At 35.6% G+C, this 25,038-nt stretch overlaps 2 protein-coding genes across 2 annotated transcripts in view; both read right to left on the bottom strand.

Moving 5' to 3' along the window:
* The window catches only part of LOC125810249 (methyl jasmonate esterase 1-like), a 364,593-nt gene that overhangs the window by 309,694 nt on the left and 29,861 nt on the right, over positions 1-25,038 (bottom strand). The gene's annotated exons all lie outside the window — the stretch shown is intronic.
* LOC125810268 (uncharacterized) lies at positions 21,366-23,390 on the bottom strand. The gene is made up of 3 exons (XM_049489779.1): positions 22,817-23,390; positions 22,379-22,732; positions 21,366-21,481 (listed from the first exon to the last, which is right to left on the bottom strand). Exons 1-3 carry the CDS (start codon positions 23,388-23,390, stop codon positions 21,366-21,368), a joined length of 1,044 nt encoding a protein of 347 aa, XP_049345736.1.

Genomic DNA, 25,038 nt, shown 5'->3' with positions numbered 1-25,038 from the left:
GGTTTGTACATGTGACAACCAAATTCTGGGTAGTGTTGAGTCTTAATTAAAGTCTTCCGCTTATTTATTATCTTTTATTCTCGTATTTCTACTTCTCTATCGTTGTGGTTGGGTTAGGCTGACGTGTCCGGTGTGAAATGGACACGTGTCATCACATCCGGATTTGGGGTGTGACACATGATCTTCCTTCTTCCTCGAATAAATTAGAATGTCATCTATAAACACGATAAGAAAGATATCCATATATGGCTTAAACACTCTGTTCATAAGATCCATGAATGGTGTAGGAGCATTAGTCAAACCAAATGACATGAACAGAAACTCATAATGACCACATCGGGTTCTGAATGCTGTCTTAGGGATGTCACTTTCTCTTACTCTTAACTAATGATAGCCTGATCTAAGGTCTATCTTAGAAAAACAAGGTCTATCAATTCTTGGAAGAGGATACTTATTCTTGATAGTAACCTTATTCAACTAACGGTAATCTATACACATTCTAAGAAAACCATCTTTCTTCCTCACAAATAAGATCGGAGCACCCCAAGGTGAGACACTTGGTCGAATGAAGCCTTTCTCAAGAAGGTCCTTTAACTACTCTTTTAACTCATTTAATTCAGCTGGTGCCATTCTATATGGCGGAATAGAGATGGGACGAGTATCGGGAATAATATCTATACCGAATTCTATTTCTCTCTTAAGAGAGACTCTAGGAAGATCATCTGGAAAGACCTCTGGAAACTCATGCACAATTGGAACTGGCTAAATAGGTGGTGTCTCAACACTAGAGTCATTAAATCGGACTAAGTGATAGATACGTCCCTTGGAAACTATCTTTCTCGCCTTAAGGTACAAAATAAAATGACCCTTAGGTACTGTTGAACTACTCATCCACTATATAACTGATTCATTAGGAAACTAAAACTTAGCTACTCGAGTTCTACAATCAACTGAGGCATAACAGGCATGAAGCCAGTCCATACCTAGAATAACATCAAAAGCTACCATGTCTAACTCGACTAAATCAGTTATGGTGTCCTTGTGATTGATAGAAATGAAAGAATCACAATAAACTCTCTCATCTAAAATAGACTCACCAATAGGTGTGGAAACACTGAAAGGCTCAAGAAGTCTCATAGGAATAATATCGAATCTCATAGCAACATAAAAAGTCACAAAAGATAGACTCGCACCTGGATCCAACAAACCAAATACATCAAAAGTACAGACTTTGATTATACCAGTGACAACATTTGGCAAATTTTCTTGCTCTTGGCGACTGGTGATAGCATACAGACGGTTTGCTCCTCCGTTTGTCCCTGAAGTAGCTCCTCTAGGTGCACATTTTTCTGGCGGAGTAACTGAAGAAGATTGGGCTCTATTTCCCCATTACCACTACCCTGCCAGTTCTTTGGGCACTCTCTCATGAAATGACCATTCTGACCACACTTGAAGCAGCCAGTGAAGCCATCACGATACACTTCTGAGTGGTTCCTACCACACTTAACACATGCAGGGATCCCACTACCTCTTTGTGCCATACTACCCTGAGACTGTGTAGGTCTAGCTCTGAAATTCTGCGAATTCTGATTCTTGAACTCACCTCTGTTCCTTGGTGCAGGTTGATATACCGTGAGTTTATGGTATTTTTAATACATTTCACTTAAGAGTTGTGTGTGTCTAGAGCCATTTTGTATTGGTATTAATATGTTTTTATCGTGTTTACAGGAAATAAGTTCGGACGTAGGAGTTAGGAAACAACTGAAGAAATGTTATAGAAAAAGCCACCTACAGACGTGACTTACGAACCGTAGGTCCAGTCACGGTCCGTAGGTGAAGGGCGTAGATTGATGGGCAAGGCCTAGAGGAAAATCAGGGAATTCTTGACTAAGTGTGGAACCACGGTTACAAGTGACGGACCGTAGATCGACCTACGAGCCATCCTACAGTTCCGTCAAATGCTTCAGAGAAGGTGGTTCTAGTACCTGATTTCAAAAGTCTAAGTATGAAACTACAGAGGAGGATCTACGGATAGTGAATCAAGTCACGGTCTGTCTTGCTGATCCGTCGACTATGGTTGAGAGATAGCAGATTTGTGAAGTTGAAAATTTCCTAAGTCCCAAACCACGGAAGGGACCTATGGACCATAGGTTAGTCCACGGTCCGTAGGTCAGTCTCGTCAATTACAATCGCGTCCAGAAACTTTATTTCCTTATTTCGTTTTCTTTTTAGTTGGGATTTGTTTTTCTATATATAGGGCATGTAAACCTTGTTTTTGGGGGTTAGACCTTATTACTTTTATTCTAGTTTTTGGCTTTGGAGATTAACTTGCAATTTTAGCAATTCTTGATTTCCTAAGTTCATTTTTGAAGATTTTGACTTTGAGTTCAAGTTGAGATTCTGGGTTTATTCTTCTCATTACATAAGTTCATGATTTCTTCATCTAAAAATATGAATTGTGTTCTTGCTACTATGGGTAACTAAATCCACAACTAGGGTTGTGGGAACCATGAGCGATTAACAACGTGTGAATAGTAACTAAGTAATTCTTGAATAGTGTTATTGCATGCATTGATAATTCTTTCGTTTAGAAGTCTTTTTAACGAGTGCACGTGTTAGAACTCACCTTGTTGCTACTTGCCGGACCAATGAGGTAGTTAATATGAAAAGAATTATCAACATAGATTTAGTCTGATACTATCTAATAGTCTAATGTCAATTGGTGCGAGGGTGAAAACTAAGCCATACATTGATGTGCTGTCTAATATGAGGCAAAAGTAAGGGTTAGTAAATTATACACACGTAGCCGGACCAAGGTGAGGGGTGAAATTCTCTAGTTGCCAGACCAAGGAATTAGAGATACCTAACTTATCACTTTGCATGTAATATACTAAGAAATGATTACTATTACTAGGATTACCGCATTATGCGCTTATGGGGAACACGTACTCCCTAGTTTCTCTTTTATCTTGATAACAACTAAAGTTTGAATCTGCTCACTGATTATTAACATAATTTTCCAGAATTTATTTCACAAATTCCCCCCCTCCCCTTTTACTTACTTGTTTCGGAAGTACATTGACTAAACGAATATAATCATGGGTTAAAGTTAAGTCTAAACCATATTCATCGTGGGATCGATCCCAACCTCTAAGTTAGGTTCTTTACTTGATAACGATCGCTTATACTTCTTTAGGGAGGTGTAATTTAAGCGTATCACAGGTGCATTAGCAGACGATGGAGCAAATCCATTTTTATTTTAGTGGAAAGACGATCGGTTCACATTACTATTCTGCTGTCTGGACTCGTTCCCAGTTGTCTTAGCTTTCTTGTTTCAGAACTCTTCTCTATCTATGAGCTTATCTTCCTCAACCTGATGCACATGGATCATAAGTCTTGTTATGTCCATGTCTCCTATCAACATGGCTATCTTACCCTCTTTGGTTGACGACGAGACATCCCAGAAACAAACAAACTCATCATGCTCCTCATAGCAGCAACCATTTCCGGAGCATAGCGGGAAAGTTGGGTGAACTTGAGGCTGTACTCATGCACACTCATGGATTCCTGCTTAAGAGTGAGAATTTCCCTTACCTTTTCCTCTCTCAGTTCACGGGGAAAAAACTCCCCATGAAAGCACCTTCAAACACAGCCTAACTCACAATCGGTGCTCCCTCAGCTCTACTCTTTTTCCATTGATCGAACCATACTCTTGCAACACCTTTCAGTTGGTACGCATCTAGTTCCACTCGCTCAACATCAACAACATGCATAATCTCAAACACCTTCTGGAACTCTCCATGAAGTTTTATGGATCCTCAGTGACACTTGAACCAGTGATGTTTGGAGGATTCATCCTTAGAAACTCATGGATCCTGGATGTATCAGCCACATCCTGTCGAACCCCTCTCTGTTGCCCAACTTGATTGGTCACCACTTGAATCAACATCCAGATAGCATCCTAGAACTCAAAATTAGAGACCTTTCCTTGGGGTTGCACTTTCGGTTCATTGGGGACCCCTTGATTCTGAGGATCGACATTCCTTTTAGCAGGACGATCTTGAACAGTTCTTCGTGAAGGTATAATCCGAAATATACGCGCAAACACGAATTAGAAAGAAACTTTTATAGAGATGAACTTTATCGCACGAAAAAAGTATGAAAACAGTGCGATATTTCCTAAATGTCGCAGCCTCCTAATTATAGATGTGGCACGCTTCACACCGATAACTAGGACTCTACAGATACGACTTCATAGACACCCTAGGACTCTTAAACTCTATGCTCTGATACGAAGTTTATCACGTCCCGAGCCTACACCCCTGGGCGTGGCCGACACTCGAGAACTATGCTAGCCCCAAGAGAACCCTTGGCCTGGCTCAACTCTTAGCGGAAGACTTACTCAATATAGAATAATCTCAAAAGATAAAATCAAATAATACACTCAGAATGTAATAAAATATTCAATTAGCCAGAATAGGCATCTCAAGTCTAGAACATGAACAATTGAAAATGAAAAGACTCATGAACTACTGTCTATCTATCTATGAAACCTCTAATACTATGTGGAATGTCGGGACAAGACCCCTGATCATCCTAACATACAGAAATAACTGAAGATAAATAAGAGATCCTCCAAAAGAAATGAGGCTCACCAAACAACTCTGGAACTCAACTTGATTAACGAACTGCGGGTTGTCATGAAAGATGCAGGCCAAATGGTGTATCAATACAAGGAATGTACGAGCATGCAATGGGAATACTGAACATAACCTAAGCTTGAACTGGAACTGAAGAAACAACTTACCTCTTCTCAAATCAACTTAACCTCAACTCATATCAATATAAAAGCAATAACAATAATGCGATATATAGAAAAGCTTTTAAAACAATATATAACAAATCAATGTATTGGAAAATACAATATAACTCAGTTTGTATGTAAAATACAAAATAAACTCTGTTTAAGAGATTCTAAAACCGACAATCATCACTATGAGCTATGTGATGATACATCGTCTCGCCTACGCTGCTAGAACTGTCCTATACCTTGCTGGGGTATAGAACTCCTCAACTAAGTGGATCCACTAAGATATGCTTAAAAAGCAATAAAGAATCATCTAAAAAGTATGACCCTTTTCTACCCACGTTGGCTACATGGTTTATAGGGGCTGTTAGTTGTTTTAAGTCTCCCTCATATTGGTACGCTATACTATTCCCAAAATATAACTTAGCTCATATGTTTTAAAGAAAACATTTCCTCATCCTCAACTTTGAGATTATTATTGAAAAAATTTCTCTAAAAAGAGATAGTACTCAAAACTGCTCATGAACTCTTTTGGAAATCGACATTTCCTCTCATCTAAATGTAAAAATATTTACTATTGGGAATACTTAGTTCCCATATATCATTTTGAAAAAAATGAACTCTACTATCCTCATCCTCAAACTCAAGTACTCAAGTCTTAAAGCAAGTTTTAAAAGATTGTAAAAAACTTCTCAAAATGACTCGAAAGAACTCTCAAGACTTTACTCTTAACTCTACCTTGAATTGAAATTACGAATTCAAGGGTTATGCTTTGGAATTTAGGACCTCTTAATGATTTAGTAAGGTTAAGATAGTTGGTCATAATAACGAGCAAAGACCTCTTTACTGGATCTTGTAATGGAAATGCTGAAGTTTGAGCTTGTGTTTTCCTGTCTTCTCTGCGTTGCCCACTCCACCATGTTAAAAAACAGTGGTGCAACGCGGAGATGGAATTTAATTTTTGGTTGCAAAATTTTTTTTGAGGTAGGGGACTCCGTATACTCTCCACGACGCAGAGATGGGGGTGAATATCTAGGGATTGAAATTCTAACTACCTCCGCAACGCGGGCCTGGGTGAAATTATTTGCTCGATCTTTTCCTCTCCTCCCACTCTCGATTCAACTCATACCCACTGCAATTCTAAGGTAAGAATTCACGAATTTTCATTACTCAGAACAGTTCCAGCGAAACCCACATGGAAAACTATTAATTAACTCAACTCATTCGCAAACCCTCGCCTCAAGAACTCAAAACAACACTAAATTCCCAACTAAATTCAAGAACTAAGAACAACAATTTAAGAATACTCATCAAGAACTAAGAACAACAATTCAAGAATACTCATCAAGAACTTAAATTCATCAATCTTTATGGATAGATTCGAATATGTCAATCATGATTGGCGTGTGGGTGAATGAACCCAACACTATGAAAACTTACATACCTCTATTTGGCGAAACAAATCCTCGATTCACACGAACCTTGATCGTTCTTCCATTTTTTCCTCTTTTCCTCTTCTTGAATTCTCTTTTAAAATCCTAAGCATAATTAGGATTTGTAAAATTGACCCAAATTAGATTTGACCCCAAAGTATTAATAAAAAATATTTTAATTTGATTGGGTAAAGAAAAGACTAAAATACCCCTCATATTTTTGGAAAACTTTCCTTAACTGGACATGCTAACTTCAAACAGGCATATCTCCCCCATACGAGCTCAAAATTTAGTAAACTCAGTGGCGTTTGAAAGAGGATTCCCAGACATTTCATTTGATATCTTATGTGCTACCTAACTCATCCTTTACTGAAAGTTATGGTCGTTTGAAGTTGACCTAAAACTCACAACTTCAACATAACTTGTAAAATTTCAGATTTGGCTATTTCTAAATTAGTTCTTTCTAAATTTAGCTCTCTCCAAGGCGGGATGTCACATGAATTCGTGTTAGTAGGATCTTATTTATGGTTCTGAGGGCCCTACTTCTATACATGAGGGACTACAAACATTTAAGAAAGTTTCCCTTATTTCATACTTTAAATCATGCACTAGAACTGTCTCATAAGGAACTTATTCATACTCATGTGTTTCTCAGATCCATTTGACTACCCCTCATACTCAATGTGGTTGAAAAGCAAAGCCCAGATTCTTATAGATGAGTTGCTCTCAGGAAAAGTCTCTAGAAAGTCATGAGACTGTAGATGGGCTTGAGAGAAGCATGTGAATGAGCTTAAGTGTCAGATCCGAAAGAATGCATTCTTATTCATATGAATCGTGCGTTCAAACTAAAAGTGAGATGAACTCCCAGACTTTCTTTTTTAAATCTTGTTTCAGTTGAAACCCTTACGAGGAAATGTGTTTTAAAGCTTGGGTAGTATTTTCACCTGAAAAGATTGTATTAATTACAATATTATAAGCCGTAGTAGTAAAAGTGCCCAGAGTTAGAAGAAATCATGTAGATGCATAGTAATCTAAGAAAGGGAGATAGTGATGTTGCAAAGTATGTTGTTGCAAGCATGTACCAATTAAGTTATTGATGAGGAGTTTTCCTTTATGAGTAGACTAAGGAATAATAATTTGGTATAGAGTAAATGGTAGAAGGTAGATGAATAGTTACTAGTCAAGATGAGTGAGTGTATACTTTAACCAGAAGGGAGTTTATGTCAATGACATTGTGTTAGTGAAGGTCAAGTACATGTGTGAATAAAAGAGTAGAGTAGTCATGAGGTGGTAGATATAAGCTAGGCTAATGATTTTTAAGGGAGAGTCCCATGATATTTAGAGGGTTATAGAAATAATTATTCAATAATGTATAGTAAATGGGTAAATAATACTTAAGTTGTGGAATGGAATGTGACAATAATCTATAAATAGGTAGACTGAGAGATAAAGATTGAGTACTTGTCATGAGATCTTAGTGGGCGAGTGTTTCTTAATTTTACCTAGTCTTCATAAGTTAGTATAGTATGTGAGAAATTGTATTGATAATTGTGTATAGTACTAGACACTAATTGAATTTGAGATAAGTGTCGTTATCATATGGATGACAACATGAGGGTGATGATGTTAGCTTTAAGATCTGATCTAGTAGGTTTGAGAAGAGTAGGAGAGAATTTAAGGTATTATTTACAATGCATGTGAATGGTTCAAGTGTGATGTTTTTACCCTTAGATGGGAAAAATGAAGTATGACTAAGTCATTAGATTAGCAAGAGCACTAAGAGGTGAACCCTACATCGTATGTAGCCAAATGAGGTCCCGATTAATTTTATGATCTTTAATGTGTGCCTTGATAGTATATTTTAGCTGTCAATATGGAATAGGATGATGTTAGCATTATTTTTTTTCCTTAAGAGTTAGATGTAGCGACCTTATGAACCAATGGGAAGAGGTTAAGAGAAGCATCTTAGAAAGAGGTCTTAGAAGGATTCTTAGTACCTGCATATGGAGAGTTCAGTAGCCATGAGATAAGATTTTTCCGAGTATTAGAGTAAAGCGAATGTAGACTAGTGTAGAGATGATGAAATAGATCCATAGATTTAAAGTGTCAGCTCCAAACCTAAGGGAGAGATGATAAGATGAGAAACCAAGTCAAGTGTTAAGAATTAGATAGTTATGTGTTCAGAAAGAGTTAAAGTGTTATATCAATCCATTCATACTTTACCATATTCCTCAAAGTTTAGTTATTACAACATATTGTTGATGTTTCTAATATCAGAATTGTGTCTATGACCTATGCTAATACACTTCAGAGAGATTCAGATTTATGCTCAGTTTTCATAACGAGGAACAAAGACTTTAGCCCATTGATCTCAATCTTAGTCCACAAAGTTATGGATATCAGCCTCATCATATGAACTTATTCATATAAGCACTCATGTCTCATAGTATGTTTAGTCTCAAAAATTCATGATTTGATCTTAATGGCTAGAGAAATAATTTTATGTCATGCATATTCTTATATCAGAACTCTCGAATGAATTATGCTTATGATCTTTCATCCTAAAGCCTTTTCAGTTATCCTTTTTAGTTTTGAGAGTGGTGTTGTTGATAGTAATTGTGTGATGATAGAGAAGAGGATTGCTATTTCTTATTGTGATAGTGGTGGCGTGTTTATTCCTCTAAGGTTATACACGTGGAGGAAGAAGGAGATAAGGGTTTACGATGAGTAATAAGTCAGTTCCTGGTAGTAATGCATGAAATTTCAGTTCGTAGAAGTGGCAAGAGAATGAGGAATTCTTATAAGGATTGGTTAGTAGGAGTTCATAAATTGGTAATAGTACTAGGCTTGAATGTGGTGTTGGTAGCATGTGGATGAATGCATGATGCATTAGATGGTTCTTGATTAAGACTCGAGGTTGGTTAAATGTGGTGGTAAGGAGTAATATTCTTGGGATGAGATTCCCTATAGAGGTATAGAACCTGAATCTTGTGATTTAGATTAGAATAATCACTTTATGTTAATTACTTTGTGATTTTGAGTTAGGCTTGAATATAGTAAGAGCATATGGTTAGACTCAGACCTTGGTAAGAGTAGTCATATACTCTTGTGGGAGCTATGAGTTGCAACCAATGAGGTGTGATGATAAGAAAGAAGAGCATAGTCGAGAAATGTTTCTAAGCTTCAAAGCTATCAGTCATATCACTCAAGGCATAATATTCCTATTCTTACTTCGTGACCATACATCCTTGCTTTATGTCAAATAGCTTCAAATAGAGCGTGACTATGTTCAAACTTATATCGTTCTTGACTTATGTGCTAGAGACAATTTCAAACTCTTAGTATGATTTAGTTCTGGCTATGTTAACAGGCAAGTTCAAAAGTGAGAAAGATAGTGAGAGTAACTCCTTTCCTTGCCATTCTCAGTCCAACCATGATTCGAGGACAAATGTTGCCAAAGGGGATATTGTAACACCTCGGATTTTGAAAGAACTAAAGAGAAGTTTGTACGAGTCACCATCAGTTTGTAGTTTTGGGCCAAACTCAATCAACCATATATTTTAGCTCATATATAATTAGGTGGCCCATGAAGTATCAAATTGAAGGTCTCTGAGTCCTCTTGCCAACGCCGCCAAGTTTGCTAAATTTCAAGCCTAGAGTAAAAAATTATGCCTGTTTGAGTGAAGCCTCTCTATTTAAGACATTTCATCCATTTTAGAAAGGGTATTTGGTCATTTTCTTTTCCCACTAGGCTTAGCACGTTTTTCGTCACCCAATTAAGGGTCTAATTTAGATGCTAAACCATTCTTTGTCGTTCCTAAACACTTAGAAAAATAAGAGAAGAGTTCAAGAGGAGAAAGAGCTAGGTTTTGAGCGTTCGTCAAGATCCCATCGATTTTCGCAAAGAACATTATTCTTTCCAGGTATGTAATGCCATCATAGTGTTGGGCTAGTTCGTCCTCACGCCCTACATATACTTTCAAATCAGTAAAAGAGTAATCTATGATTCTATCCCTAGATTTGAGTATTCTTGAGATGAGTTGATTTTGAGTTCTTGAGTTTCTGATTCCTTTTGAAATTCTATTCATAATTATTGAATTGCTATATGTTATGCATTAAGATTCTTGAGTTGATTCGTTCATGTTTATATTTCAGCATGAACCCTATGAATTGAGTATCCTTGAGATGAGTAGTATCATTGAGTTCTGAGTTCCGAGTTCTTGAGTTCTGTGTATTGCATTTTCTATATTGTTATTGAGATCCTTGAGTTGATTCGTTCATTTCTTTATTTCAACATGCACCCTATTTTTAGTTATAAATTTTGAGAATCTTTTATAGCTAACATTTTTGTTTTAAACTGAGTTTATGAGAAAGTAAAGAGAAGTTTGAGAAAGAGTTTTAACCAAGATTTGAGCAAGAGCATAAGGGAACTAAGTATTTCCCAAATGTTTCATTTTTACATGAATAATGAGAGTATTATTTGAGAAAAATAAAAGAGTTTTCAGAAAGATTGAGTACATAGAAGTTACCTCTTAAAGAGGCATTTTTGATTAATTATCTCAACACAGAGAAAGTATTTTTACATTGAGCAAAGAGAAATCTTGTTTTCAAAATGAGCAATGAGTTTAGAGATATTTCAGAGCAGTTACCTCTTTTAAGAGGATAGTTTGAGCAATTATCTCAAACTATTGAAAGAGTGTTTTATACATTTAAGCTTGAGTTGAGTAGTATTGAGCACCGATATGGGGATGAGTTCAGACAACTCAAAATCCTTATAAACCATGTCTTGCCAACATGGTACAAGATCATACTTTTTAGATGAATGCCTATTGCTGAGTGGATCCACTTAGTTTAGGTGTTTTATACCCCGGCAAGGTATACAATAGTTCTGATAGCGTGGGCGACACATTGTATCATCACGTAGCTCATAATGATAGTTGTCGGTTAGAGAATCTCCCAAATAAGAGTAAATAATATTTTTTTTGTATTTTTTATATACATTCTTAAGTTTATATCTTTGATTTTTGAAGCTTTAAACATGTAAATTTGCTGTTACTGCTTTGGTTATCAACAGGCGCTTCATTGATACCACTTGCATTCTAGCTAGCTTTGGTGAGTCTCCTTGCTTTCCGGAGGGCTTCACACTTATTTTCTGTTTTTTTAAGCTATCGTGGGTTCTGTCCCGATATCTATCTTAGTATTAGAGACTTCATAGATAGTTAGATGTTGAGGAATACTCTATTGTTATTTCCCCTTCTTGTTGAGATGTTTGAGATCTTGAGACCATTGAGTTTATAACTTCATAAGTATTCAATATGTTTATTTGAGTTGAGTTTGATTTAGGCTTTCAAGTTTAATTATGAAATTGAAGTTCCTCTTTCATTTTGAGTAAGTCTTCCGCTAAGTAGTTAGCCAGACAAGGGTTCGCTTGGGGACCAACGATGGTTTTCGAGCGCCGGCCACGTCCAGGGTGTAGGCTCGGGGCGTGACATTAAAGACTTGAGTTCTTGATAAACCCACAAACTTTGAAGTTCAAAAATAATAATTTGATGTTTAAAAATCATGAAAAACTAATGGATAATGAATATTTAACGCTAAGAACACTTACCCAAATGATTGAACTCGAAAAACCTCTTTGGAATTGCCATACTAGACTTCTAAAAGCTCAAAAAATGAAAAAAATAAGAAAGAACGTATTTAGAAAAGTAGAATTGTCAGTCATTTTGCTCTTCGTGATCATAGACTGAGTCATAGACTGAGGACTACTAAGGCGGAGGTCAAACCTCAGCAACCCTTTGCGAAAACGGACCCTCTTCCGCAAACACGAATGTCAAAACCCCCAACCCTCTGCGATCGTGGCCTAAGGCCCGTGAATGCAGAGGCCAACACCCTAACTCTTTGCGATCATGGTTAAGCCTACACGAACACGGAGGTCCCCATACTATCCTTTGCTATCATGGTCACCATCTCCGCAAACGCGAAGAAAAGGGCACCAGAACATTAAACCAGCAACACACACCAAGATGCATAAATTCACCAAATAGACACTCGTTATTTGTATGAAAGTTCTTGCATACAAATCAGATATGCTATCTTACTAAATTTGACGTTTTAGACTCAATGGAATCATCAAAATACAGATCCAGGTTTCCTTGACCCAAAACCCATTTAACTCGCAATAAACTAACTTTTACCCAAAATATCAATTTCTTTCGAAACTGTTGAAAATTTAATCAAGATCTCACCTAGGCTTAAAATCATTCACCGAATCCAATGGAAACATCGAAAATCCAATCTGAGCGTCCGAACTTCGGATGTTGACCAAAGCCAACTTTTGACCTAATTACACTTAAATTTCAAACTCAAGGACTTGATTCCACAAAAAAATTTCGAAACTGAAAACACCAAGACCCACATACCAAATTTTGCATTGTGAAGCTGATGGAATTGGCGGAATTTCATTCCGAGATCGTAACTCCGGTTGATGTCAAAAACCACTCTTAACAACTTAAATGTTTCAAAACTCAAAACTTTCAAAAATCACAACTTTTTTTATTCAAAAAACCAACTTCATAAACTGATCAAGCATGATTCGTGACAATTATTGAGAGAGGTAAAATGATTTTTTTTGAAATTTTTTACAAAAATGACCTTCAGAATCATTACAGACATAATTAAAATATACCGACTACCGAAGACATTAATTTAGCCAAATTTTTATTTACATAAAATAAATTACTCAAAATTAGATATACTATAAAAGACTCAAGCAACACATAACACGGATTGAAAAATGAAAAAAAAAAAAACAAAACGTGAGATTCTACCTCTCTTTACGGTTTCGTTAATTTTGCCGGTGATTATTCTTCAATTTTGACAGTTGATTCTTCTTTGATTTGACCATTGATATTACTTCAATGTCACATACTCACAGCCGATTCATCAATATAGCCAGTGATTTTGTCGTTATCTCTATTGATTTTATCAATCTCTATATCAAATCATCATTTTCTTGGTTTATTTCTCCCTTATGATTGAACACAATCGTGAATGGGAGCCTAACAATAAATGTGTCATTTACGCCGTTATTAATTTGATTGTGATTTCAAAGATTTAACGACTATTTTTTCTATACAAATTAATGTCCACATCAAGGTGCTGAAAATAAGAAAATACAAAACAAAACAAAAAAAGTAGGAACAAATAAAAAGACTGAAGAATCTTTTTGGCCAGAATGGTAAAATAACATATTTCACACTATGCTATTTTACTTTTTTTTTAACATTTTCACCCTTTTAACTTTAAAATAAAAAAATATTATAGATTTTTAAAATTTCTAGCCTAATTCTAGCCAAATTTTCTGGCTATTTAGCATTACCCAAAAAACCGAAGAAGAAAAACCAAACTAGGAAATGATTGATATAAGAAATAATTGTATACTTTTTCCAAGACTCAGAATCCAATAGCCTTCACCGACTTCATTAGTGTTTTGATTATAAATTTTTGAAATACTTTAAATGTTTATTTAATCACAAAATTTGATCAATTTTTCAAAAAATAAATTTTAAATTCTTTGTATTTTTAAATTTCACTCACAGAACTATAATTTTTATAAATAAATTGCATGTTAGGAACAAAACCAAATATTCAAAATTTTAAAATTTAAAATTTTGATTTCAAAATTTTTAGTTAAACTGAAGCTTCTTGTCTTGTTCTATTGTGGAGTTATTTTACTAAGAACTTTGGATATATATATATATATATATAATATTTTTCTTATATATATAATATTTTTCTTATAAAAGTATTATTAAATTCTATATAATAAACTGTCAAATTTACATTCATATTATATAGGTGTAATTGGCAATAACAAAATGCAGTGGGTTGGAATGTGCCATGTGGCAGCATATACAGTTATTAATGCACTGCAAATTAAAAGCAAATAATTTAGGAAAATGCACAAGTATTCAATTTGAGGACCACTCCAGCAGTCAGGGGTGTTAAAAGGGTTAGTTTGGATATGTTATTAGTCAAAACTAAAATTAAAATTAAATTAATTTAATTGGTTTTAAAATTATCAAATCAAATATAATATATATTTATTTGTTTGGTTGTTCTTGGTTTTGGTTCGGTTATTCGGTTATTAATCATACACAAAAATAAAAGAGAGAATTCATTCAAAACGTGAAAAAAGTGATAACAATCCATTCAAAACGAAAAATAGTTAGAATGACTGATATTACATAACTTTCGATCATTGAATTTACTATGAATAAAATTTCAAAATTCATTATTTTTACTTAGAAGGAAGAGACAATGACATTTTTAATCCCACACAGAATTGTCATAGACACTCATATACATAAAATGTATAAGATACATGTTCTCACCTTGGACATTTTTACTTTCATAATTAAATTATAAATAAATTTTAATGAAAACATATATAAGATCTATCAAATTATTTATAAAAATAATATATTATGTTTGTATAATAATAAAATATATGTATATAATTTATCGGATCAGTTCGATTCGGTTATTTCTTATGTTTTTTTACACACAAAATCATAACCAATCAAAATACTATTAGTTTTTAAAAATCTAAAATCAAATCAAGTCAAATCCAAATAATATTGTTTATTGAACCGATTTGGTTTGATTTTTCGATTTTATTCCAAAACCATGAACACCCCTAGTTTTAGTAGCGGACTCAGAATTGCCATTAAGGGGTGTAAATGACGGTAGTAAAAAGTATTGTAATAAGCCTAGTAGGTCTAGAACTCACAACCTCAAAGAATTTTTGTAACACCTTAACGATTAGACTAACCTTTAACTTGTATCAAGAGGTGTCAATACTCCAGGAGAGTTACAACTCTTATTTTCCTATTCACACCTTTAAAACTCAACAATCCCCCACATGAATAGTGAATGACTATTGTTAAAATATACGCAGGAAAAATGGTGTGTGTTATGCCGTAATTTTACTATCATTAGAAAAATCACTTTTTGAAATGATCTAAGTATAAAACAATTTAAGAAATATACTTAGAAAAGAGTCGCCACTTAATTTTTAAAAGAAATTAAGAAAACTTATAATTTTCAAAGATTTAAACAGAAAAAATCATTTGAAATATACCAAAGAGGATTCGGGGTTCAGTTTACACCTCGAGAAGGATTTAGGCATTCGAAGTGCCCGCTAACATGCGGTTGACCTGCGACTTGACTAAAATATATTTGACTATTTTTTAGAAAAATAATGATTTAACAGAAAAATAATAACTTACATTATTTGATTAATTTTGAGAAAACAATTAAATAAATGCGCATTTTTTCTATTTTTCAAGCTAAGGGAACTTTAATTGAAACATTTCAATTAAATTATAGGTAAATAATTTTAACAAATTTACACTATTTAAACCTATTTGAATTGTTTTAAAAATAATAATTTGAACCAATTTGATAAATTAAAGCATGAGGACTATCTTAAATTAATTAAAAATGAAAAGGAACCAAAGTTTTGACTAACTTTTGAGAAAGTGATAGAGTAAAGAAAAACATGTTTTTTTTTAGTTTACTTGATTAACTTAAAACATTTTTTTTAATGAGTAAAAAAAAAGTTATTAATTAAATAGCATATCTTTTTAAGAACAAATATACTTAATAAAGATATAAAAATTTGACCGGTATACTAGACATAAAATAAATGAACACAAAAGATGTTTTAAAGGTAAACCAACATAAAGAAAATAACTCATCTTTTGGGGATCTAAGTAAGTTAATTAATAGTTCTAGAGTTATAGAGTTAAACGAAATTAGTCAAACATAATTAAACAACTAGGCGAGTAAAAGAGATAATGAAATTGGGCCCCTTCTTGGGCCAATTTCGCTGCAAATTTTTGGGTTTTAACCCAATCCCGTTTTTGTATACACCGGATATATATATTAGTGTATATCAGCTCTTTTCATGTATCTCTTGCTTCCGAACACCTGTGTTTGCTTTTGCCCTGTATTTTTGCGTTTTTGAGCTGTATATCGATGTATATAAGTTGTATACAGCCCCCTTTTGGGATTTTGGGACTTGAGAATTATAATTTGTTTCTAGATCAGCTTCCCTCATTTCGAAGACATTTTAGGCTGACTCGATGGAGAAAAATTGAACATGTATGGCTCATCTCGAGGATGCAAAAGAGAAAGAGTCCACCACAGACTCGGAAAGGTTCATGTAAGGAAAATAAGACGATAAGAATTAGAACGGTAATTTAAACAACTCAAAATCATGAACCAATAATGATGAGAGGCATATCACAAGAAACAACTAATAAACTGTAACAAAATGAATTAGCTTATTAAATTTAAACAACCATAAATAACAAATCATGCTTCATTAATTTAAGGACAAACATAGATGCTGGAAGCATGTGAAAACTAAAGCATTCTATTTATATTAACATCATAGCAACATGTCAGGATTATTAGACATTTTACACAAATAATAACTTAAATACAGTACTCTTAACAGTAAAAAAAAAGGCAAGCAAGGCTAAATCAATATTTACAGTAAAGCTAACCACTCTTATCTATAAGCAATCTCACCAAATCAAAACCTAGGACAACATAAAATACTACACAAAAGGAACATAAAAGTTAAAACTTGCAAATGGGTACAGGCAGAGAACCCAAAGAAATAAGCAAGTTAAGAAGGCATTTTTAACAATTGAAATTGAAAAATACGGTTAACTTGGGGATTCAAAAGATAGACCACAAAGTGAAAGAGCAAGTGCAACATCAAGCTAACCAAATACTTCATGGTGTTAAGGAACGATTACGATAACATTGAATTGACATTGACCATCGAACAACATGACAATCAGCAAAAGAGTGACATTTAGCTATATTCGAATGCAAAAAAAAGTAACTTTATATTTCCATTAAGGCTGGACACTGAAAATGTTCAAGAACAACTACATTTTAGCTTAAATAAGCTTACTTCATATAGAGAATACCATCATCACAATATAGGAGATCATATATGTATAAGAAACCTAAACCGATAAATCGAAAGATGTGCAAGCATGAAGATTAAGCTAAACATGCACAACGAGAAGTTGAGATTCAAATGGATATTAAAAAAGAAATTAAGCAGCCCATAAGCTTAGGAGAATATCAAGTTAAAAGAGCATATGCAGTAACCAAGAAGAAGATTAGTTCTAGGCTGGACAAAGACGCATTCCGAACCAAAACTAAGAAGATTCAAAAATTTAAAAATCATTTTAAAGTAACAACTACTAAAATGGACTCAAAGTTATAACAAGACAAGTTGACATGAAACGAACACTCCCACAACTTGAAATAATCAATTTTGTTGACTTATATACGAGATAACCGAGAATATACAGCCAACTCCCTTATACAAGAGATTTTAGAGATACAACTATCAATGTACGAGTCACAACACTTAGTTTGCAAGTAACAAGAGTAAGAAATGATCTATTAATGGAAATCAAAATAATCTATACAAGATTATTTCGAACTTCACGATTGAACCGCAACTCTCATAGCTTAGCAGACGAGATTAATGGTGAAACAAAAAGAAAATAGGAAGAAACCGACTCAAAGCCAAACATAATCACTAAGATTTTGAGTAAAACAAAACCACACAACAACATGAATAATAAACAAGTTAAACCATCGCTTATTATACCATCCTCACATCAGTCTACAGCAAGATCACGTAATCAGACCCTAAAATTAAACTACTGTTAATTCAAGACAAAGAGACTAAAATCGTAAAAGGAGTGTTACCTTTTTGGGGGCAGCGAATTGAGAATAATACGAGCCAAAGAGAGCAACAACTTCTTACACTGGTTTAGACTGGAACAGGGAAATTTGAACCAATTCCCAAACCTTTAAAACAAAACCCCTTTTTTTAGACCTTCTCCCATCACTTGATATTTATAGGGGAAGTTGGGGCCATTTTGGGGGGAAATCCGTTGGAGAAATTCAAACAAAAATGTTTGAATTTCTCTCCTCCTTTTCAAGATCAACAGTGAATGAGATTTGAAGATCTCTGAAAATGGGGGAAAGGGAACAACGATTTGATCGATTAAGTTGCTAGGGTTATGGGTTCTGCGGGGTAGTTGGGATTTTTCGCTGGATTTCTGGGTTCTCCATGATTTTCGCTGAGGAAGAAGATGCGTGAATATGATGGATGCACGGGCGGTTGAGTTTGCTGCGATGCTGGTTGTTTTTTCTGTTGAATGTAATGTTGGGTTATTTTGGAATTGCTGGGTTTCTTTTAGTATTGGATTTGTCTTTGGTGGGCTGATAAAGGCTTAAGGGAATTGGGCTCAAAGTTTGGGCCAAAGTTGGCTGAAAATTGGAAATGAAAATGGGTTAGGTTGGTAATAGGATCAATTATCCACGTGGAGTTAAGAAATTAGCCGAATTGAATTTAATTAGCAAATTTGGTTAAAATTTAAATAAGATGAATTAATGTTAATTAATTAACAAGCTTCTTAATCTTAACGAAATAAAATAATTAACTTTATTATAAAATAATTAATTTAATTACAAACTAATTAACTTGAAATTATAACTATAACTTAAAGTAAATTAATAAAATATTTAACTAATATGTAAAAATATTTTTGAGATGATTTTCGAATATTCATAAATACATACAAAATTAACTAGAATATATATATTAGTTTAACAATCGTAAAAATGACGGAATTACTTAAAATGACTTAAAAAGTACTTAAAATTTTATAAAGTCAACTATTTCAAATCGTTTGGAATTTAAGAAGCTCGATGATTAATGTACATTGTATAGGTTCAAAATTGGGTGTCAACAACTGTCCCTCGTTTGACTTGGATTGATGAAAGCAATTCGAGGTGAATGAAATTGACGAATCCAATTTTGACCGATCACATCTTCATCCTTAGAAAAGGAATTTTGGTACGGACTTTAGAAACCATGGCCGAACCCCTGAAATGGGTTTCCTACATATCTCAGGCAATATGAGAATTCAGGCCACTTGTAGTTCAATACGCTTGATTTGACGCACGATTTCGAAAAAATTCAAGTCATCCAAATATCGAATTATGAAGAGATCAGAATGCTCAAGAATAAGATTTGAGAGAGAATGTCGGAATACAGCCGAGTTTTCAACATTGAGCCTGCCTACATATCCTTAAACCTTAGGAATCAGGCTGTTTGTAGTTCGACTCGATTGGTTGGAAAGGAAATCTATTATGCAAGATAACCTTTGGTTTTGGAGGAGTGACAAGTAAGTCGAGTATGAAAAAGAGGCTTGCAACCTATTAGCCATGAATGTGGCACGCTTCACACCCATAATTAAGAACTTACACGGACATAATTTCCAAAGCTCTTGGTGCATTGCCACTCAGATTGGAAAGTTGCCTCCGGTAAGAGTAAAAAGTTTTCTGGATGCGAAATTGTAATGGATAAACCAAAAGGAATACCCATATGCCTTTTGATAGGGGTGTGGTTTGATTGTGGTGGAAATCGCTCCTCAGCTCGCGTCCTAAGAGTTTGATACCCCTCTTCGGACTATGTCCCAGTTCACGCTAAGAAAAGTTCCACGTTGTGTTGCATCCCTTTTGATGTCGTCCGCACCTGTGGTTTGGTTTGAGAATTCATCCTCTTGGATGTTATCGACAAAGATTGAGATAAAACTCAGTAGCGTAAAATATAATTCAAATGGAGAGAGAGTGCCTTTTACCATTTTCACCCTTAATTGCTCTCCTTGAATATTTAACGATGACTTCTTTCAGTTTGACGTAAAACAAATAAAACTCGTGTCTCATATTTGCGACATAATTCTTCAATGTACTCTTTTTTTGATATCAAAGCAGTAAAAATGACTGATGTAATACGTTGACGGTTCTCTTGATGGTCTAAGTATGATGGCCCTCTCGACAGTTGGAATATGAATGGCCCTCTTGGCATTTGTATATGATGGCCTTCTCGGCGGTTGTATATGATGGCCCTCTCGTCATTTGTATATGATGGCCCTCTCGACAATTTGAATATTCAATGGCCCTCTCGACAGTTGAATATGCAATGGCTCTCTTGGTATTTTGAATATGAATGGCCCTCTCGGCAATTTGAATATGAATGGCCCTCTCGACAGTTTAATATGAATGGCCCTCTCGGCGGTTTGAATATGATGGCCCTCTCGGCAATTTGAATATAAATGGCCCTCTCGGCAATTTGAATATGATGGCCTTCTCGACAGTTTGAATATGCAATGGCCCTCTTGACGATTTGAATATGATGGCCTTCTGGGCTGTTTGAATATGTAATGGCCCTCTTGGCGGTTTGAATATGTAATGGCCCTTTTGGCGGTTTGAATATGCAATGGCCTTCTTGGCAATTTGAATATGATGGCCCTCTTGACACTTTGAATATGCAATGGCCCTCTTGGCATTTTGCATATGAATGGCCTTCTCGGCAGTTTGAATATGATGGCCCTCTCGGCAATTTGAATATGAATGGCCCTCTCGTCAATTTAATATGCAATGGCCCTTTCGGCATTTTGAATATGCTATGGTCCTCTCAGCATTTTGAATATGCAATGGCCCTCTCGGCGACTTGAATATGATGGCCCTCTCGGCAGCTTGAATATAAATGGCCCCCTCGGCGGTTTGAATATGATGTCCCTCTTGGCATTTAAATATGATGGCCTTCTAGGCAGTTTGAATATGATGGCCTTCTCGGCAGTTTGAATATGATGATCCTCTCGACAATTTGAATATGCAATGGTCATCTTGGCATTTGTATAGGATGGTCCTCTCGATGGTCTGAATATGCAATGGCCCTCTCGGCGGTTTGATATGTAATAGCCCTCTCGGCGTTTTGGTATGCAATGGTCCTCTTGGCAATTTGCATATGAATGGCCTTCTCGGCAGTTTGAATATGATGGCCCTCTCGACAATTTGAATATGCAATGGCCCTCTCGGTAATTTGAATATGATTTTGATTATGAACGTCGTCTTTCATCAATATTTGATATGATGATAGGTACTTTTTGATCAAAACATCATTTTCATCGGTATCTCGTAGCCTTAAGCAGTAGATACTAATCTTCAATCTGTCAAATACCTCTTTGATCAAACGAAGATGTTACACTCACTAATTGATATTTGCTGGACATGTTCTCCTGAACTAGTTGGTTGATAAATATAGCTCCTTTGATGATCTTATTATACCCTGCATCCACAAAAACATGTTAGTTTTGGGAACACTGATCTGTGTTGAGGTCACCTTGCTCCTGGTCTCGTTATCTCTGGAAATTTGTCTGGTAGATCCAATGAATCACAGTAGACAAAAGACAAGATCATATTTGAATTAAAACATTTACTAGGTATGAAGGTTTTTTTTTAAAAAAAATTGTTTTAAAGGAAATCTCTGCCAATTAACTGTCACGACATGCACGACACAAACAAAACCCTTTGTCTCAGATTTTGACATGATAGGTAGCTTGTTGGCAACTTAAAACCCTTAAGAACACATCGATGTGAGGCAATTGAAGTTGACTTCGAAGGTCCGAGTATCCTTGATAGAATTTTTGAGGTCCTTCTCAAAAATTCTGTCCCAGTTAGATGTTTCAAAAACAAATCTGATGATGATCACGAGAGTCTTGAATTTGATATCTCCTCAAAATTATTCCTAGTTGCACATTTTGATATGATCCTTGACTCTTGTTTGTAGGAGATGACTCTTCTTGTAGAATTTTTGAGGTCCTCTAAAAAATTCCGTCCTAGTTTCCATTATGAAGGAAAATGGAAATCTTATTGGGAATATGACCGAACCCTTGTGGCGCCTACGTATCCCGTTGAGGCAGGAATCAGGTCAAACGTAGTTCCCATCTCGAAAATTTTCAAAATAGAAAATTTTGATAAGGAAATGACCGAGGCCGACATAGACCGCATACATATCTCATTCTTGGGAATTCAGGTCGAATGTAGTTCAAGTACAAGGGGAATGTTTCAAAACATAAATGCAACAATGATTACAAACAAACTGCGAAATAAATGAAAGAAGTAGCATCCTTCAAATGTAGTATCTCTTGACAACATCTAAATTGATAGCTTTTCGCCACTCTACCATCCATCTCTGCTAGAACCAAAGGTCCTCTTGATAGTACTTTGTGGACAACATATGGTCTTTGCCAGTTAGGTGCAAATTTCCCTTTATATTCCTCTTGATGAGGGAAAATGCGTTTCAACACCAATTGGCCTACATCAAATGTTCGAACTCTTACTTTCTTGTTGAAAGAGCGAGTCATTCTCTGTTGATACAACTGGCAATGACAAACAACACTCATTCTTTTCTCATCAATCAATGTCAATTGCTCATATCGATCACAAATCCATTCGGCATCGCTCAATCCAACTTCTTGAATAATCCTTAAAGATGGTATCTCAACTTCAGTTGGTATCACTTCTTCTGTTCCGTATACTAATAGGTAAGGAGTTGCTCCAGTTGAGGTTCAGATTGTGGTGCGGTAACTTAGCAAAGCATAAGGCAAATTTTCATGCCAACATTTGTAGTTGTCAATCATCTTTCTCAGTATCCTCTTGATGTTCTTATTAGCAGCTTCCACAGCTACATTCATCTGAGGGCGATATGCAGTTGAATTGCGGTGGGTAATTTTGAATTGTTCACATATCTCTTTCATTAAATGACTATTCAGATTTGCTCCATTGTCTGTGATGATAGACTCTGGAACTCCAAAACGACATATCAAATTGCTGCCAACAAAATCGGCCACAACTTTCTTTGTCACAGCTTTGTAGGAAACAACTTCGACCCACTTTGTGAAATAATTAATGGCAACCAAAATGAACGTATGACCATTTGAGGCAGCAGGCTCAGTTGGTCCAATAACATCCATGCCCCAAGCTGCAAATGGCCAACTGGAACTCATCGCATTGAGCTTGTGGGGTGGTACTTTGATCAGATCTCCGTGTACCTGGCATTTATGACATTTTTGGACAAATCGGCCACAATCATTTTCCATAGTCATCCAGAAGTATCCCGCCCTTAAGATTTTCTTTGCTAATGTAAACCCATTCATGTGCGTCCCACACACTCCAGGGTGCATTTCTTCAAGCATTTTTGTGGCTTCTGCAGCATCCACAGATCTCAGTAATCCCAGATCGGGTGTCCTCTTATAAAGAACCTCTCAATTCAAAAAGAAGTTGTTTGCCATTCTTCGGATAGTTTTCTTCTGAATACTTGTTGTTTTTTCCGGATATTCGCCAGCTTCTAAATACTTTTTCACATCGATATATCATGGATTACCATCCCATTCTGCTTCCACATGTGAACAATATGTTGGTTGTTCTTTTAAAACTATCTCAAGTGGATTGATATAACTCTTTTCTGGGTTTGTATCATGGACGATATGGTTGCAAGGGCATCAACAAGCTCTTTCTGTATTCTCGGTGTGTGTCTGAACTCGGTCTTCCTAAATCTTTTGCATAATCTCTGTACCAATTATATGTAAGGTAAGATTTTAGGATTCTTCACGGCCCATTCTCCTTGAACTTGATGAATCAATAAGTCTGATTCACCAATTATCAGTAATTCTTGAACATTCATGTCAAGATCCATTCTAATGCCAAGAATACATGCTTCGTACTTAGCCATGTTATTAGTGCATCAGAATCTAAGTTTTGCTGTTGCTAGATAATGTTGCCCCGATTCGGATATCAACACTGCTCCAATTCCTGATCCTATAGAGTTTTCTGCTCCATCAAAGAACATTTTCCACCCAGGATATGATTTTGATATGTCTTCCCCTACAAACAATAATTCTTCATCAGGGAAATATGTTCTAAGCGGTTTATATCCTTAATCTACTGGGTTTTCAACAAGGTGATCGGCCAATGCTTGCCCCTTGATTGCTTTCTGAGTCATGTACATAATATCGAACTCACTCAACAACATTTGCCACTTTTCTAGCTTTCCGGTGGGCATTACTTTCTGAAATATGTACTTGAGCGGGTCCATCCTCAAAATGAGATGTGTTGTATAAGCCGACAGATAATGTCTCAATTTCTGAGCAACCCAAGTCAAAACACAACAAGTTCTCTCTAAAAGGGTGTAACAAGACTCATAGGATGTGAACTTCTTGCTCAAATAGTATATAGCTCTCTCATTTCTTCCGGTCTCATCATGTTGTCCCAACACACACCTGAATGCATTGTCGGAGACGGATAAATACAATAGCAAAGGACTGCTTGCACGTGGCAGCACCGACACTGGTGGATTCGAAAGGTAACTTTTGATGGTGTCAAAAGCCTTCTGACATTCTTCGGTCCATTTGGTTGGCGCATCTTTTCGTAGTAACTTGAATATGGACTCACATATCACCGTTGATTGAGCTATGAATCGACTAATGTAATTCAGTCTCCCCAAAAAACTCATTACTTCTTTCATAGTCTTTGGAGGAGGTAACTCTTGAATTGCCTTGATCTTGGAAGGATCAAGATCGATACCTCTTCTGCTAACTATGAATCTGAGTAACTTCCCTGTAGGTACTCCAAATGCTCATTTGGCTGGGCCCAACTTCAAATCATACCTACGTAACCTGTTAAAGAACTTTTCCAAGTGTGTCAGATGATCCGAACTGTCTCAGGATTTTATGATGACATAGTCCACATACACCTCAATTTCTTTGTGGATCATATCATGGAAAATGGTGGTCATAGCTCTCATGTAAGTGGCTCCAGCATTCTTGAGGCCGAACGACATCACTT

This window comes from Solanum verrucosum, unplaced genomic scaffold, assembly GCF_900185275.1.
Source record: "Solanum verrucosum unplaced genomic scaffold, falcon-dt-bn FXZP01000038.1, whole genome shotgun sequence".
NCBI classification, from domain to species: Eukaryota; Viridiplantae; Streptophyta; class Magnoliopsida; order Solanales; family Solanaceae; genus Solanum; species Solanum verrucosum.
The sequence above is the reverse complement of the archived record's forward strand: the minus strand, read 5'-3'. Positions and strand labels throughout refer to the sequence as shown.